The 13605-nt window shown below is 36.2% G+C and overlaps 3 protein-coding genes across 4 annotated transcripts; 2 read left to right on the top strand and 1 right to left on the bottom strand.

Annotated features, from left to right (window-relative positions):
• Positions 1–137: 137 nt before the first annotated feature.
• LOC109165361 (ribosomal RNA-processing protein 17) lies at positions 138–2665 on the top strand. The gene is made up of 4 exons (XM_019314084.1): positions 138–343; positions 463–568; positions 932–1064; positions 2182–2665. The coding sequence occupies exons 1-4, from the start codon at positions 213–215 to the stop codon at positions 2433–2435; spliced, it is 624 nt and encodes a 207-aa protein (XP_019169629.1). The 5' UTR covers positions 138–212; the 3' UTR covers positions 2436–2665.
• Positions 2666–3793: 1128 nt separating this feature from the next.
• On the top strand, positions 3794–8162 carry LOC109165357 (calmodulin-binding protein 60 B-like). 2 transcript variants are annotated; one of them, XM_019314079.1, is made up of 9 exons: positions 3794–3904; positions 4213–4322; positions 4882–4957; positions 5135–5193; positions 5347–5840; positions 6243–6403; positions 6505–6708; positions 6851–7088; positions 7230–8162. In XM_019314079.1, the coding sequence occupies exons 2-9, from the start codon at positions 4222–4224 to the stop codon at positions 7757–7759; spliced, it is 1863 nt and encodes a 620-aa protein (XP_019169624.1). In that variant the 5' UTR covers positions 3794–3904; positions 4213–4221; the 3' UTR covers positions 7760–8162. The 2 variants fall into 2 exon arrangements, with proteins under 2 accessions (XP_019169624.1, XP_019169623.1); XM_019314078.1 differs by lacking the exon at positions 3794–3904 and having other exon boundaries at positions 3974–4322.
• Positions 8163–9999: 1837 nt separating this feature from the next.
• Positions 10000–12975, bottom strand: LOC109165360 (eukaryotic translation initiation factor 3 subunit J-like). Its single transcript, XM_019314083.1, has 7 exons — positions 12798–12975; positions 12307–12383; positions 11689–11810; positions 11268–11410; positions 10742–10889; positions 10495–10651; positions 10000–10406 (listed from the first exon to the last, which is right to left on the bottom strand). The coding sequence occupies exons 2-7, from the start codon at positions 12317–12319 to the stop codon at positions 10312–10314; spliced, it is 678 nt and encodes a 225-aa protein (XP_019169628.1). The 5' UTR covers positions 12320–12383; positions 12798–12975; the 3' UTR covers positions 10000–10311.
• Between the last annotated feature and the right edge of the window lie 630 nt (positions 12976–13605).

The raw sequence follows: 13605 nt of genomic DNA, 5'->3' as shown, positions 1-13605 counted from the left end.
TACGGAGTATTACTCATTGGACTTTTAGGATCAATTTGAAGTTAGATCAAGAGTTTAGGGACCCAATTTAAAGTTTATTATAAGAAAATTTGGACAAGCAAGACGACATCGTATTTGTAAACGTACAACTCTCTCAATTACCTCGTAGCAAGCAAACCCAAGCAGCGAGAATTTGGTAGGGTTTTAGCTTCAGCTTCAGCTCCAGCTCGGTAATGGCTACCATGGAACAAGGCAAAGCAGAAGAAGCTGAGCAACGTGTTGGAAGCGTGCGAGGTCGGCACATCAAGAAGAGGGCGCTAAAGAACAAATCCCTCTCTGTCTCTTTCGACGAGAAAGACCTCCAGTACTCACCTGCACCTTTTTAAATTTTTGCTTGATTTTCTTTGGAACTTTGCTGCATCTGATTTTATCTTGTTAATTTCGAATTGTTTTTTTTTATCGCTTTGTCTGCATTAATTGCAGGGAATATGTGACCGGGTTTCATAAGAGGAAGAAGAAGAGGAGAAAAGAAGCGCAGAAGCAATTGCAGGAAACCGAACGGAGAAAACGTATCGAGGCCCGTAAAAAGGTTCGATTGCTGCTCTTTACTTGATTTGCACTTCCATAATCTCAATCTGACTCTGCATTCGTCTTCCTGACATTTCATAGATATATGAATGACCAATTAATGTGTTCAAACGTAAAAAATTTCAATTGAACATGACATTTAGATATTTAGGTGTGTGCACAGAGTTATGCATATCTACTCATCGTTTTACCATTCAGTTGAGATCGGTAGAATGACTATAACTAACATCTGACATGCTTGATTATTTCGTTTTTATTGGGTTGAATGTGCATCTCGACCTAGGTAACAGTGATATGTGCTCACCATTGTCATTTCATTATTGCATCATATGGGATTGAATTACCTATTTTCTTGCTTCTGTAGAGAAGGCTAGAAAGAGAGTTTGCTGTCCATGGTGGAGTCCCACCTGAATCAGCTGCTGAATCTGTTGAACATGAGGAGGATGAGGATGATGAAGAGGATACCGAGTCAAATGGCCCAAATGCACCAGTTTCAGGTATATTCGGTTTTTTTTTTTTTTTTTTTTTTTTTTTTTTTGTTGTTGTTGTTGTTGTTGTTTTGAATGACGAGGGAAACCCGCAGCCACTATGCACTGGGTAAACCCCGTCTTATGACCCTAACTGAGAAATAACCACAAAGAGGTAAACCAGCTTAGGTTGCCTATAGTTGACCGGCTCAAATCAAGAAGGCCAATGCCCAATAGGTTGCTCCTACTGGGAGTTGAACTTGGAACCTTGTGATTACCAAATCAACAACTTAACCAACTTGGCCAGGGGCTTGGGGTTGCTCGGTTGCTCCCTTTGTATATTCTCTTGATACTACTTCATATGTACTGACTATATATCCTCCAAGTGATGGGTGCTGAAAAGAATGTTCCTAACTCTATAATTATTTTCCACACATTTTTGTTGTTTCACTGGCAAAGTTATGAACCCGGGAGTAGGCTCCATTTAGGCATTTAGCCCATGATCAGGGCATTGTCATGCCTTTTAAGATAGGGAGTATTAAATAAATAGTAACAATAACTTGTAAAATAAATAGTAGCAGTAACTTCTAACTGTGCCAGCATGGGACTAATGGAAGATTTAGAAACTTTGGGAAGCACAAATCCTGAGAGCACTGGCATTGGAGTCATTGATTTCCTACCTTTGGGCTTTGGTCCATCACATTCAAAGTTTCTTTGGGATAAGTTGTCATGAATAGGTGGCTAAAGATTGCTTAATCCATGCCTTAGCAGGAATCTTTTGTTATTTTGACATGCTGGACTTGCAATTCTCTACGGAATGTCGGAAACTGAAAGTTCTATTTCTGGGAGAATGCCTTTGTATAATCTATGCACCATATTTGGCTGCTGATCTTTTCAGAAATTACTCGAACTTTTCTTGTCTGTTCTATATGCAACTATTTCTTAGTCTTTTCATATTTTTCCTACTATGAGCTAGAAGCTTGCACCTTGAGATTAGAGGCAGTTAGATTTCTAAAGGACTAAGCTGTACTGATTCAAATGGTCCACTTAAGACGCTAAAATACTAGTCTGTAACATGCCAACAACTTTTTATGTGAAGATAAACCGAATTTAACCATTAAACTGACATCTATTTCTTGTCACAAAGGTACAACTATGTATGACAATGGTGATGTTCAAGTCACAGTGACAACCAGCGAGATCTCTCATGAACAAGAATTCCCAGCACTAAGGCCGCCACCAGCAGCACCTGAACTGTCCCGTGAAATCATAAGTAACAGAGGGAGCATTCCCGTAAGTAAGAAGAAACCATTCAAGAAAGCCGTGAAAAGGAAATCCAAGGCAAAGCCACAGAACAAGCGGGATAAAAAGAAAGGGAAGGTGAAGAACAAGAAGCACTAGCTATAAAGTTTACTGTGGCTTCCCTGCTTTATTTTCTCTCCTTTAAAAAAAAAATTAAAAAAATCAGAAAGAGCCACCTTATCTAGTGTAAACTTCTATGATTTTTTGTCCTCTGATTTTTTCAAATTGAATCTCATTCAATTATGATGTGGTGAGAAGCTATTGATAGAAATATGGAACATGTTAACACCTAAACATGGTGAAATGGGACCACATTCTGCCATGGTTAATGTTAACCGAGGTTTTCGCTGAAAACAATGGAACCCACGTGGCATGATCATGGAAATCAGAGCTACTGTCAGTGGTTGTTCCTACGAACCAACGGCCATGATCAACTACCAGAGCGCCGTCCAACCCACAGTAGTCTACTTTATAATATGCCAATCAAGTTAAGTAGCTTTTGTTGATAAATTTGATAGTATTATTTAACTACCGGAAATGTTAAAAGTTAGGTAGAATTGTAGAAAGTCTTTTATATTATTATGAGGAAGGAAATAAATAAATTGGCAGTTTATATTGTAAATTTGGGTTAAATAAGGCATCTCTTAAGTAGCATGAGGGAAGGTAATTCTTAATTTCTTATGCATCAAAGATAACGGACTTTTATAAATTCTTTAAAAATAGTGTGACATAAAGTTTTCATGAGCTTTTGTGGACTAACACGATTTTGGTTAAATTAGACAACGGTACTGTTTGGTAAAAGAAATTGGTTTATAGGTCAATTATAGGTTATTTGACTACTATTAATTGTTTGATTTAGTTAAAATATCAATATAAATATTTGGTTAATTAGCTTTTTGCAACTCCAAAAGGTTAAAACTCAAAAAGTTACTCCAGATAACTTTTTCAATTAGCTTTTTGAGAAAAGAATTTATACCAAACAGCTATCAGCTAACAGTTAATTTATCAAATATTTTTCTACAATCAGCTAATGTTATCAACTATTCTTAGTTAACAACCATTTTATCAAATAGGGCCAGCGTAGGGTGGTCTCTATAAACTTAGTTAACAACCATTTTATCAAATAGGGCCAGCGTAGGGTGGTCTCTATAAACTTATGTGGACTGGCACGAATTTGTATAGTCATTGATGAGTGAATTGTTAATTATGTTATAGGTGCGAGCTTTGACAAGTGTGACGAAATAGTAATTTTTTTTGAAGAGAATAAAATTATCATAGATAATCATAAACAGCGCGTTACAGGTATTTGTGCATAGATGCGTGACTGATATAATAGCGATGCATATATAAGATAATATATATCCGTCCATATACATACAGCTCTGATATGGATACAGGATATATATATATATATATATATATATATATATATATATATATATATATATATATATATATATATATAGCTATGGAGCCACGCCACCATTGTAACCTGCAAGTAGAAAACATGAGGCGGCCAGCATCATCAAAGTAGATAAAGACACCTCAGTGGTGGAGCCGACCCAAAGGTAACGATAACGCCAAGATTCTTCCTTGAACTTTCCCGGAAAGAAACAACTCTCTTCTCCGCTGTTTCAATTCGTGTTTCCCGCTTTCCTTTTCTCTTCGGTTTTCCCTTTCGCGCAAAATCCACCTTTTTTCTTTTATCTTCTTTTCACTGCTGCTGTTGAGAATCTTTTGTTTCTTTTTAAGTGTTTTGTTGTTTGCTGTAAGTAAATTAAATAAATACGGAGTAAACGAGAAGCTTCAGATCAGATCTGGAGAGAGTGTGTGGAGAAGTGGTCTGAGGCACTGTTGTGTTTCCTGGAAAATGCAGACTAGGTATATGGAAAGATCTTCGACTGTGGCCCGGGAGAAACGGGCTCTGGATCCGGGTAGTGGGAGTGAAGAGGGTCAACCCGATAGGAAACGTCCTGCTCTTGCCAGGTAATTTTTGTCAATGTGTGTCAAGTTTTTTTCTTTTTTATTTTTTGCTTGTTAGGTTTGTGTTTCTGGGAATGGGCTTTGCTTATTGCTTAGAAACTTTAGGTCCCTCTGAGGTAGCATTTGAAGTTTTCAACTCCAAAATATAAAGGGCTTTTCTTGTGTTCTTCATTTTCCTCCTGGGATGTATGGTTATTGTGAAGTGTTGAGTTGATGAGAAGAAATTTGGGGGATTTACTGAAAATGTTGTGGTTGGTTTTACTGAATTGATTTCTTGAAAAATGTGTATAATCTTGCAATATAAGCTTGAGGGTGTTTGCTAGCTATAAGAATGGTGGACTTTGTGTGCTGGATATGAGGAATACAGGAAAGAGTGGGTTTAATCTGGCCTCCTATTGGGCATTCTCTTGAAAATTTTGTTTTTTGAAGACTGGAGAATGGCTAGATCGAGTTAGAATTCGACTATGACTTTTATTGTTCAGATGCATTTCATGAATATGTAGAATGAAATGGGAGGAGTTACCATGGTGGATAGTAATGTAAACTTTGTTCATCACTGCAGTGTTATTATTGAGGCACTTAAGGTGGACAGTCTGCAGAAACTTTGTTCATCCCTGGAGCCAATTCTTCGGAGAGTTGTAAGATTATGTCTTTTTATGAAATCCCTTTGTTCACAAAACAATTAGAAGCAGGAATTATGCCAAAAACATGAATCAGTTGAAGGAAGTAGTGAAGCACTATTGTTACATGTATCTTAAGAAAAACCATGCCTTTAGTTTCCTTTAATCTCAATGTGTATTATTTTCTATGTACAGGTTAGTGAAGAAGTGGAACGTGCATTGGCAAAGCTGGGCCCTTCCCAAATTAATGCAAGGTTTGGCTTCACATATCATTGCTTATGGTTTTGGTTTGCCCCTCTTTATGAGGTTTATGTCGGTTCTTCAAGAGTGGGGTCCATCTTAGATTTCGACAGCCTAAGCGGTTTTGGTGTAACCTTACTCTCCAATTTTCTATGGTAATCTCACAGGGCTTCTCCAAAAAGACTGGAAGGGCCAGATGGAAGAAGTTTACAGCTCCATTTCAGGTCCAAATTGTCGCTGCCTCTCTTTACAGGAGGGAAGGTTGAAGGAGAACAAGGTTCTGCGGTCCATATTGTCTTGATTGATGGAAATACAGGCCATGTTGTAACATCAGGTCCGGAATCGTCGGTCAAATTAGATGTTGTTGTACTTGAAGGAGACTTCAACAATGAGGACGAGAATGGTTGGACTCATGAAGAATTCGAGTCTCATATAGTGAAAGAGCGGGAAGGAAAGAGGCCACTTCTAGCTGGGGAATCGCAAGTGATATTAAAGGATGGTGTAGGCACCCTTGGTGAGTTGACATTTACCGACAACTCTAGCTGGATCAGAAGCCGAAAGTTTAGACTAGGTTTGAAGGTTGCATCAGGATGTTGTGAGGACATTCACATTCGTGAGGCTAAAACAGATGCTTTTACTGTCAAGGATCACAGAGGCGAATGTGAGTTCACATCATATTTGTCGTATCGTTTTGTGGGATTGTCTAACTAAATAACATTATGGCCCTGTTTGGTAAATGGTTGTTAGCTGATAGCTGTTAGCTGTTATATGATTGGGTTAATTAAAGAGTATAGCTAGTTGATAACATTAGCTGATTGTAGAAAAGTGTTTGGTAACTTAGCTGATAGCTGTTTGGTATAATTTCTTTTTCTCAAGAAGCTAATTGAAAAGGCTGCTTTGAGCAGCTTTTTGAATTTTAGCATTTTGGAGTTGATTTTTTAACCAAATCAAACAATTAATAGTGGTCAAATAAGCCAAAATTGGCTGATAGGCTAATTTTTACTAAACAGGGCCTATATTTTTATTTATAATGTTGCCTAACCTGCGGTGTTTGTCTATGCAGTGTACAAGAAGCATTACCCACCTGCATTAAGTGATGAAGTTTGGAGATTGGAGAAGATAGGGAAGGATGGGTCTTTCCACAAGAGGCTGAATAAGTCTGGAATATTCACTGTGGAAGACTTCCTACGACTTGTTGTGAGGGACCCACAGAGGCTTCGAAATGTAAATGTCTTTATTGTTTTCAAGATAGCATCTGCAGTTCTGCACTAGGTCTGTTAAATCCAATGACAAAGTTTTTCTTCTACTCGTCTTATTTGTCTTAGATCCTGGGAAGTGGAATGTCGAATAAAATGTGGGAAGCTCTTGTAGAGCATGCAAAGACGTGTGTTCTAAGTGGGAAACTCTACGTCTACTATCCCGATGACCTGAGGAATGTCGGGGTTGTGTTTAACAATATATATGAATTGTGTGGATTGATTGCTGGTGGAGAGTTTCACTCTGTCGATTCTCTTTCAGATGATCAAAAGGTTCGTTAATTTGCAGCATTGTTCTTTTTTTTTAAAAACATAATTTCAAGCATGATTACATGTTAACAGCTCATATTCAAATCTAGATCACTTTAAGTACATGAAAGGAAAGCTTGAGCAAATGTCGAGTGGAATTTTGCAGGTCTATGTGGACACGTTAGTGAAGAAGGCATACGATAATTGGATGCACGTTATTGAATATGATGGGAAATCTCTCATGAGCCTCAACGAGAATAAGAGCTCAGATTCTCCTCAAAATGACCTCCTAACTGGCTCTCAAGACCATTCAAACTCTTTTAACCATCAGCTAAATATGCCAAGTCTCTCGGCCTCAATTTCTTCCGAGCAGCCTTCTCTGGATCCGGGATTGAATGTTAGAGGTAAAAACATTGTATCTATTGTACTCAGTATGAGTTTTCGAGTTTAAATCTGAATTACTTTTCGGGCCATTTGGAGAAAATTTTAAAAGAATGAAGAAAACTTCCCAATTTCCGAGTTTACGGTTGTTTTTCTTTCACCAGGATACAATGACAACAGTGGAAGCAGGTTTGCGATGCAACCCCAGAACATGTTGAGTGATGCTTCTTTCCAGAACCACTCGGTGGGCACATCACAACAACCTCTGCCTTCTGGAAACTACAATATGCTGCCTCTCGGCCCACAACAGTCTTCAATGCCCAGTTTCCTTGCTCCCGGGACCTCAAATCTTGCCTCGTATAGGGGAGCTGACGACTTCTTTACTGAAGAAATCCGGTTGAGAAGCCACGAGATGCTCGGAAACGAAGACATGCAGCAGCTTCTTCACGTTTTCAACTCGGGTGGCAGTGCCCATCATCCTTCTGCTAATGTCACGGAAGACAGTTATCCTTACGCCTCACAGCAGCAGGTGCCCGATATGTCTTCGGCCTTTGGATTCAACGAGGATCGTTCACGTCCTGGCAAAGCTGTTGTCGGGTGGCTCAAGCTTAAAGCTGCCCTGAGATGGGGCATCTTCATCCGAAAGAAAGCTGCTGAAAGGAGAGCACAAATCGTCGAATTGGATGACTTGTAGCTGTAGCTATGCCATTGACAAAAAAGATCGATCTGGTTTTGGGACAATCCCTCCTAGTATCCAAGAACTATGATACATATGCCATACATTCCCCCTGCCTGTACAGAGAATACTCTTTGAATAGGTGAAAATAATGAAAGCGCGTTTGAGTTTTTCAGCGCTGTCGCCCGCATTTGTTAACCAGAGGTGTTTTTTCACCATAAGCTCTCAGGAGATTGGTGGATCTTGGAAAACAAACAATTCAATGACTGCTTACACCCTCAACTTCAGGATTGCAGGGTTTTAATTTACTTTTGTTTTGTTTTCTGTTCCTTAATTTTCCTAGAGAAATTTAAGGTTGACTGGCTTTACACTTACTGTATTATGTTTTATTCTTTTTAATAATTATTTTCCTCTTAGCTTTTCTACTTTCATGTGCAATTTTGACATAAGATTATACAACATTAAACTGGCCAGATATAGGATCAGATTTAGCCTTATTCATTAACCAGTTGACAAGACTTGCATTTACCTAAACATGTTACATGGCATGTTACTAATTTTTGAGAAGTGTTTACGGGTAAATGTGTGATAAATAATTTGTACAAATTCATTTTGATTATTCAGTAAATTCTTTAAAAACATGGTGCGGACTCTAATTTTCAAGGCCCATCAAAGAAGACGAACTATTTTGGTCATTCAGCAGACGTTATGCCGTGGAACCGTGTTCACCATTCATGGTGAACACGGTTCTAACGGTGTTAGTACACCGTTATCTTTTTTTTTTTTTTTTTAATTAATTGCGTGACTTTTTTTCTTTATTTTCACATTTTGCGGTTTCACTTTAATTTGAGGTGAACAAAGATTTCGGACATTCATAAATTATGAAGTCATGTCTGCACATTCACTTTGGAACCATGCCTACACATTCTCGTCCGAAATCACGGACATTCATAAATTATGAATCCATGGCTGCACATTCACTTTGGAACCATGCCTACACATTCTCGTCCGAAATCACGGACATTCATAAATTATGAATCCATGGCTGCACATTCACTTTGGAACCATGCCTACACATTCACTTTGGAACCATGAGATTATGAATTTTATGTTATGAGATTATGAATTTTCTGTTATGCGATTATGAATTTTCATTACATTCATAATTTCGGACATTCATAAATTATGAATTCATGTCTGCACATTCACTTTGGAACCATGCCTACATATTCCCGTCCGAAATCACGGACATTCATAAATTATGAATCCATGCCTGCACATTCACTTTGGAACCATGCCTACACATTCACTTTGGAACCATGAGATTATGAATTTTCTGTTATAAGATTATGAATTTTCTGTTATGAGATTATGAATTTTCAGTTGTGAGATTATGAATTTTCTGTTATGCGATTATGAATTTTCATAAAATTCATAATCTCATAACAGAAAATTCATAATTTGATCAAACGCGCGCCGTTAACTCCACATCCGCGAAATTTTTTTTTTTGGCCTAAAAATGACGTCGTTTTGCCTTGTGTTCACCATTCTCGGTGAACACGATTCCATGGCATAATTTGCGGTCATTCAGTAAATTCTTTAAAAATATGAATGTGAACTCTAATTTTCAAGACCCATCAAAGAAGGCAAACTAGTGGGCCATCTTGCTATTTTTTTTTTTTTTTAAATAATAATAATAAGACTTTTCCTAGTGACAGTGTGAGAATTTAATCCTTAGAACATTGAGGTTTGAGGTTTGAATTTCAAATAGACATCTTGTCTTGTGCATAATAGTGTACGATTGCATAGGTTCAAAATATTTTTTTTAATATTATCAACTCTATAAATTAATATCCGTTCAATATACTTTCTCTAACTATAATAAACTAAAGAATCAATACCCCACCATGAGAATTTGATCTTGTAACCTTCTCCAAATGAGCACAATTGCATAGGTCCAAAATATAATCCTCTAGTCCTCTAGAATAAGACCTTAGTTAATAAAAAAAAAGTAGTATATATTATATATTAATATAAAAGACAGTGCAAAATGTCCTTCTCAGAGAATAACTCCCTAGTATGAAACTTTCTAATAGATTGGCATTTGAAATTTAAAAAATAAAAATAAAAATAAAATAAAACAAACCAATTAGAACTTGTGAGTGGTAAATGTTAAAGAAATTTAGCATTTTCCTAATATAAAATGGACCCTACATTGGTCCGGCTAAGGGTGATGGGTTAGAAGAAGAAAACTCATATTAGTAGCAACTGATCAAGAAAATATAGACTCAAAATCTGATGTTTATCATACAGTATTAATACAGGAGAACACCAATTTACCCAAAGAAACAAAAAGAAAAATAAATAAATAAAACAAGAAAGACAAAACGAGATAATATTTTATTTGACAAAAATCTGACACTCAACCAGCCTCCAGAATTGGGAGTACAAGCCACAGGATCCTCCTTATATTTGTTTTCATAAATGCATGGGTTTAACTTCTGATGATAATAGGACTGGAAAGACAGTAGTTTGGTGTAATAAACATGTGGTTTGTAAAGATCTTCTTCTCACATAAAATCATATTCATCATCATAACCATCATATGCATTAACCACAGCATCATCATCAGCCCGATCAACTAGCAGCTGCTTCTTCTTTCCACCTGCAGTTGAAGAAACAATTAAAGCCTTTACAGCTATCAAATCTTGAATTTGATGGCAGAATTACCAATTGGTTTGGCGTGGCATTACCTTTCTTTTTGCCAGCATTGGCATCTTTTTCTGCTTTTATTTTTTCATTTGCTATTGCAGTAATAGAAGATGCCACTTCTTTGGCATCTTGCCCTTTCAATGTGGTCATTGAAAGTCGCATTACCTCCTTGAGTAATCCCATATAGAAGTAGCTTTTCTGCAAAACAAAAAAGGAGGGTATTCTAGAATTCAGGATATGGCATCAACAATCATTGAACAAGAGTGCTGCAAAGCATATTTGACAAACCTCGTATGAACGCAGCTTATGAGAAATGAGCTCTGCATATTCTGAGAAGTCGCTTTCACTTTTGGGAATGAAATTTTCAAGGGTCTTCTCATCACCTTTCTTAGCAAACAATTCTGTTGTTGACTTATAATCAGCTTCCTCCACAAGCCTGTGAAATAAGATGATATTATATTATGCAAATACTTGTATGTCATAAATAGGAAAACTTGAGAAAAGATGCAGGTTGCCTGGGGTGGTTTACAATCAGAGATTTTATTTAAAAAAAAAAAAAAAAAAAAAAAATAGAATCCACAATTGCTCAACTGCTCAATCCACAATTTTTTGAATCTAGCTACATTCTATTTCCTTTTTCCTTATAAAATAAAATTTTAAAAACCCAAAAACCCTCCAAACAAAAATATACGAGGGATCATGGCCACAGAACAGGGAAGTAGAAAATGTTTTATTTAGAGTACTTTATGTTCTAACTCAGAATCTACAATGGAGGCAAAATTAACAAACAGAAATCATGTGCAATAGATTTCACCTCTGTTGTCGTAGTTTTTCAGCTACTGGATCTAAAGGCTCCTCCTCCTTCGGTGCAACTTTAACCACTTTGCCCTTCGTTTCAGTAGCTTTAGCAGCAGCCTTTTTTGGAGCCTTTTCAACAGGAGGCTCTGGTTTAGGTGCCTGATTGGATTATCCAAGAGACCAACATTACTTTAAACTACAAGCATTCAAACACCTTGGACTTTGCACTTAGTAAGAATAAGAAGAATTTACATTCCAATAGATCTTAGTAAACAAGCAAAAAATAAATAAATGTGAAAAAACACTTGTATAAGTCTGCAGCTAACGGAATCATGGTTAATATTTTCTAATCTAACGTAATGATAACCAAACCTAAACATTGCATGTCAACACAAAATTTAATAATAAAAATGATAAATCAAAAGAACAGCAATTACCGGAGCAGGCTCATCATCCTCATCTTCCCAAGAGTCTTTTACATCATTGTCATCCACATCCTCATCATCCCATTTACTCTGTGGTTGCCCCTTCTTTAGGTCAGGAATAGTTACATCATCCTCTGGCAAAAGAAAGTGATGTTAAAACATACCAAAAACAAGTTTAGTTTGACAACTATAAGGATAATTTATTTCCAATAGTAACTTGAATGCTTTTGTGCAACAAAAGAAACCACAAATAGATCCTTTCTTATTTAATAATGTTGAACAATGATAATATGATATAGAGTGAAGTGAAACCAGCTTGCAAGTTGCAAAAGTAATAGCATACAAAATGCTAATCAAAAAAGAAAGGTAAAAGCAAAGGTGTTGGGTTGGTTGGACACCTAATTGCATGTAAAAAGCAGGTTACAGCCTTAGATTCAGACAGTCTTGGACTTTCTCCTCATTATTGTAAAGGAAGAGCCCTAAATTTTTTTCTCACATACAATAAAGGAAGACATTCCTAGCTACAAAGTAAAAGACAAGACTAAATACACAATCACGCAAAGACGTCTAAATAATAAAAAGCATATCATGGTTCCTTGACTGAAAATATTATAGAAGAAAGTATCATACCCCAACTCTCCATCTCTTATAGTTCAGCAGCAGTTTCAGCTCAGTATCTGTGTTGTCAGAGTAGCAAGTCCTCTTTCCTATCAACCAAACCAGACCAATCAATTTTTCAAGAACCTTCTAAATCTCAAAGCAGCAAAATTTACACAACCCAGAATCAAGGGAATTAATAAATCACTTACATAAGTTCAAAAACGGAAACACAAAAATAGTTAGATACACAGAAAATAACGGAAACAATATATTTTTTCCTTGCAGTAAAAGGATCCCCATTAAGAGAGAGTTAATGGAATCCAGCTACCAATAAACAGGTGTGAATTTAAATATCATTAAAGACAAATACTGAAAGGTCCAAATGTTTAGAAATTTACAAACAAACTGGAAAACAATATTCTTCTTCTTCTTTCCTGCTATAATCCTCGAAGTCGGAAGCCAAGTAGATGTATAGAATTGAATTCAGTCCCAAAAAAGATATTAAGGAATCACGAGATTACCTGATTAATATACGAATAGTCGTCGGAGTTGACTAATTTGCGGCGATGAAGGAAAGATTTCCGGTCGACGGGCTTCAAATTCCGGAGTGGAGTCAGGCTTCCGCACAGCATACACGAGAATCTGAGCGAGTTTAGGGTTTCTTTGTGAGCTGTGGTCTCGGGTTTTTAACTGATGCTGATCTGGGCCGTATCATATAGTGTCCGGGATTAGGAATACGTTTTTTCCTCAAAAAAGGAATAGATTTTACAGTATTTTTTTTTTTTGTTTGTTTATTTTGACGATTTTAATACAATTTTTACTTTTAATATTTAATGTTCTAAATTTTATTTTTAGTTATCAAAATTTAAAACACTTTATTTTTAATCTAAAATACTTAGAACATCCTTAATTTATAAAACATTTTCGAATAACATACCAATACTACACTTAATTTTTTGAAAAATTAAATTGTAAATAACTTGAGTCAAGTCTCGTTAGTCGAATCGTACAAGATATATGGAGTAATTTTTTATCATGTTTATTTTTTCAATATTTTTTTTTAAAGATCAAAGTTAAAAGTGAAATAAACTCTTTATACAATTATAAGGTAAATTATTGTATGGACCATAACAAAAAAATATATTTTTAATATATTGAATGTACATTATGGTCCACATAATAATGATGATAATGATTAATATTATCTATACTATCTATGTATCTACTATCTACTATACTAATAAGAGCCCAAGAGAGTTAGGCCTATAATGGGTAGAAAAAATGGCGGTCACAGATTTTAATCAAACGAATGGCTCAGATTGATTAAAA

The sequence above is a fragment of the Ipomoea nil genome, unplaced genomic scaffold, assembly GCF_001879475.1.
Source record: "Ipomoea nil cultivar Tokyo-kokei standard unplaced genomic scaffold, Asagao_1.1 scaffold3069, whole genome shotgun sequence".
Classification (NCBI taxonomy): domain Eukaryota; kingdom Viridiplantae; phylum Streptophyta; class Magnoliopsida; order Solanales; family Convolvulaceae; genus Ipomoea; species Ipomoea nil.
This window is presented reverse-complemented; position numbering and strand designations above follow the sequence as displayed.

What these genes read in the sequence shown, in the direction of transcription:
- LOC109165357 (XM_019314078.1), top strand. Translation starts at nt 4,207, where the DNA reads ATGCAGACTAGGTATATGGAAAGATCTTCGACTGTGGCCCGGGAGAAA. An exon ending in CCTTCCCAAATTAATGCAAG is followed by an intron (nt 5,194 to 5,346) that starts GTTTGGCTTCAC and finishes GTAATCTCACAG; the next exon opens with GGCTTCTCCAAAAAGACTGG. An exon ending in ACCCACAGAGGCTTCGAAAT is followed by an intron (nt 6,404 to 6,504) that starts GTAAATGTCTTT and finishes TATTTGTCTTAG; the next exon opens with ATCCTGGGAAGTGGAATGTC.
- LOC109165360 (XM_019314083.1), bottom strand. An exon ending in GAAAAACTACGACAACAGAG is followed by an intron (nt 10,890 to 11,267) that starts GTGAAATCTATT and finishes CTTATTTCACAG; the next exon opens with GCTTGTGGAGGAAGCTGATT. An exon ending in CAATGCTGGCAAAAAGAAAG is followed by an intron (nt 10,407 to 10,494) that starts GTAATGCCACGC and finishes CTTCAACTGCAG; the next exon opens with GTGGAAAGAAGAAGCAGCTG.
- LOC109165361 (XM_019314084.1), top strand. Translation starts at nt 213, where the DNA reads ATGGCTACCATGGAACAAGGCAAAGCAGAAGAAGCTGAGCAACGTGTT. An exon ending in TTCGACGAGAAAGACCTCCA is followed by an intron (nt 344 to 462) that starts GTACTCACCTGC and finishes CATTAATTGCAG; the next exon opens with GGAATATGTGACCGGGTTTC. An exon ending in CCCAAATGCACCAGTTTCAG is followed by an intron (nt 1,065 to 2,181) that starts GTATATTCGGTT and finishes CTTGTCACAAAG; the next exon opens with GTACAACTATGTATGACAAT.